General features: G+C 36.2%; 1 protein-coding gene across 1 annotated transcript; it reads left to right on the forward strand.

Moving 5' to 3' along the window:
* Positions 1–8: 8 nt before the first annotated feature.
* On the forward strand, positions 9–1523 carry LOC109592198 (axoneme-associated protein mst101(2)-like). The gene is made up of 3 exons (XM_020007719.1): positions 9–1119; positions 1177–1212; positions 1266–1523. The coding sequence occupies exons 1-3, from the start codon at positions 223–225 to the stop codon at positions 1521–1523; spliced, it is 1191 nt and encodes a 396-aa protein (XP_019863278.1). The 5' UTR covers positions 9–222.
* The last annotated feature ends 263 nt before the right edge of the window (positions 1524–1786 follow it).

Genomic DNA, 1786 nt, shown 5'->3' on the forward strand with positions numbered 1-1786 from the left:
CTGATGAAATAGAACTCACTCATGCTTCTTGCTAACTTTATTTGAAATTCTTTTAAAAATTTTGCATATTATACATCTATAAATTTAGGGAATGCATCATAGATTCACAGGAATGATGACCATGCACCGCTGCCGTCTTTTCAATCTACATTGCTGACTCTCTTGACTGTTAACTTCAGTATTAAATTTTGTGAATCTTCACTTCTTGTGGATATAATTATCATGGCTACTGGCCATGGTAACCTCTACACAGCTGCTGGAAAAATGGGGACACAGATTGGGTCGTTATTAAAGAGAGTTTGGGACAAAGATTCAGAGGGTAGTCAGGGGCTGAGGCTCTTAGTGACGGGAAAGTCAGGAGAAGGAAAGTCCACGCTTGTCAATGGATTACTGGGTGCCAAGGTTGCTGTAGAGGGAGCTGGCAGTGAAAGAATCACAACCAAAGTTGAAGAGTATAAAGCAGATCTCGAAGGTGTTCCAGTCACCGTGTTTGATTCACCTGGCCTACAAGACGGCACAGGGGATGAAGATCAGTACATAGATGATATGAAGAAGAAATGTCAAACACTCAGTTTAGTTCTTTATTGCACAAAAATGACAAACAATCGTTTAAAAGATGAAGACAAACATGCCATAGTAAAGCTTACAAAAGAATTCGGTCAAAAGTTCTGGAAGTATGCTGTTCTTGTTCTTACATTTGCTAACCATGAAGATGTGGAAAGACGTGATGAAAGAGATAAAGATGAAGGGCCCGAGCCTGATGATGATGATGAGGAGAGCTGGAAAGAGCTTAAGAAGAAAAGATTTGAAGGTCGTCTCAAGAAATGGAAAGATGGCTTTCACAAGTTTCTCATAGAAGAGGTTGGAGTGCAAAGAGATATAGTTGAAAGGATTCTTGTAGTACCAGCTGGAGATCACAGAGTAACAAGAAAAAATAAGGAACCCTACCGTCTTCCTGATCGTGATGATTGGTTTAAGGAATTGTGGCTGGCTTGCATCTTACGAGTGAAGGGAATAAAACTCTTCCTTCAAATCAATAAAAGTAGAATTGTCGCTGAAGATGAAGTCGAAACTGGAGCTGAAGTGACTGCAGAGCAAGAACCAGAGTTGTTGGAGAAAGTAAATTATAATTATTGATAGAATATAAATTATCATTATATACTTTAAATTTTAAAGCTGAAACAATTCTTGGAAGCAAATGAAAATATTCAAGTAATTATAGTAGTATAACCAATTTTTGTATTAATATGACTGTTTTTGAATAGGAGCCTCCTGATGTAGAAGACAGCACACTACAACTTACAGATGCACCTGCAGTAGATGAGACATATACAGCAAAGCTTCAAGAAAACATAAAGAAGATGGATAAAGAAGCTTGGGTGAAGGGGCAAGAGGCACAGTTAAAGGAGAAAGAGGAAGAAATTAGAAAACGAAGAGAAGAAGTTGAGAAGCAACTTGCAGAAGAACAAAGACAAGAAATTAAAAGGCAAACAGAAAAAAGAAATTGTGATTCACAGAAGTAATTTATTGTTATTATTATTATTAGACAAGAGAAAGAAAGAATTAAAGAAATTAAGAGACAAGAGGAAGAAAGAAGTAAAGAAATTAAGAGACTGGAGGAAGAAAGAAGTAAAGAAAGGGAGAGGCAGAATGTAAGTTGTGAAATAATAATGATTGCAATAAATGATTGATGTTTATACATAGGAATTCATCATTAATAACAAGAAAGTTATTCTCTCCAAGAGTGATATGAAAAAAATAGCTCATGAGTCTTTTTAAGGACATT

Source organism: Amphimedon queenslandica, unplaced genomic scaffold (genome assembly GCF_000090795.2).
Source record: "Amphimedon queenslandica unplaced genomic scaffold, v1.1 AMPQUscaffold_6014_Cont22024, whole genome shotgun sequence".
NCBI lineage: Eukaryota > Metazoa > Porifera > Demospongiae > Haplosclerida > Niphatidae > Amphimedon > Amphimedon queenslandica.

Bases quoted from the DNA above. Each gene is read 5' to 3' on its own strand.
- LOC109592198 (XM_020007719.1), top strand. From the start codon at position 223: ATGGCTACTGGCCATGGTAACCTCTACACAGCTGCTGGAAAAATGGGG. The intron at 1,120-1,176 runs GTAAATTATAAT...TAAATTTTAAAG, and splicing joins AACCAGAGTTGTTGGAGAAA to CTGAAACAATTCTTGGAAGC. The intron at 1,213-1,265 runs GTAATTATAGTA...GTTTTTGAATAG, and splicing joins AAGCAAATGAAAATATTCAA to GAGCCTCCTGATGTAGAAGA.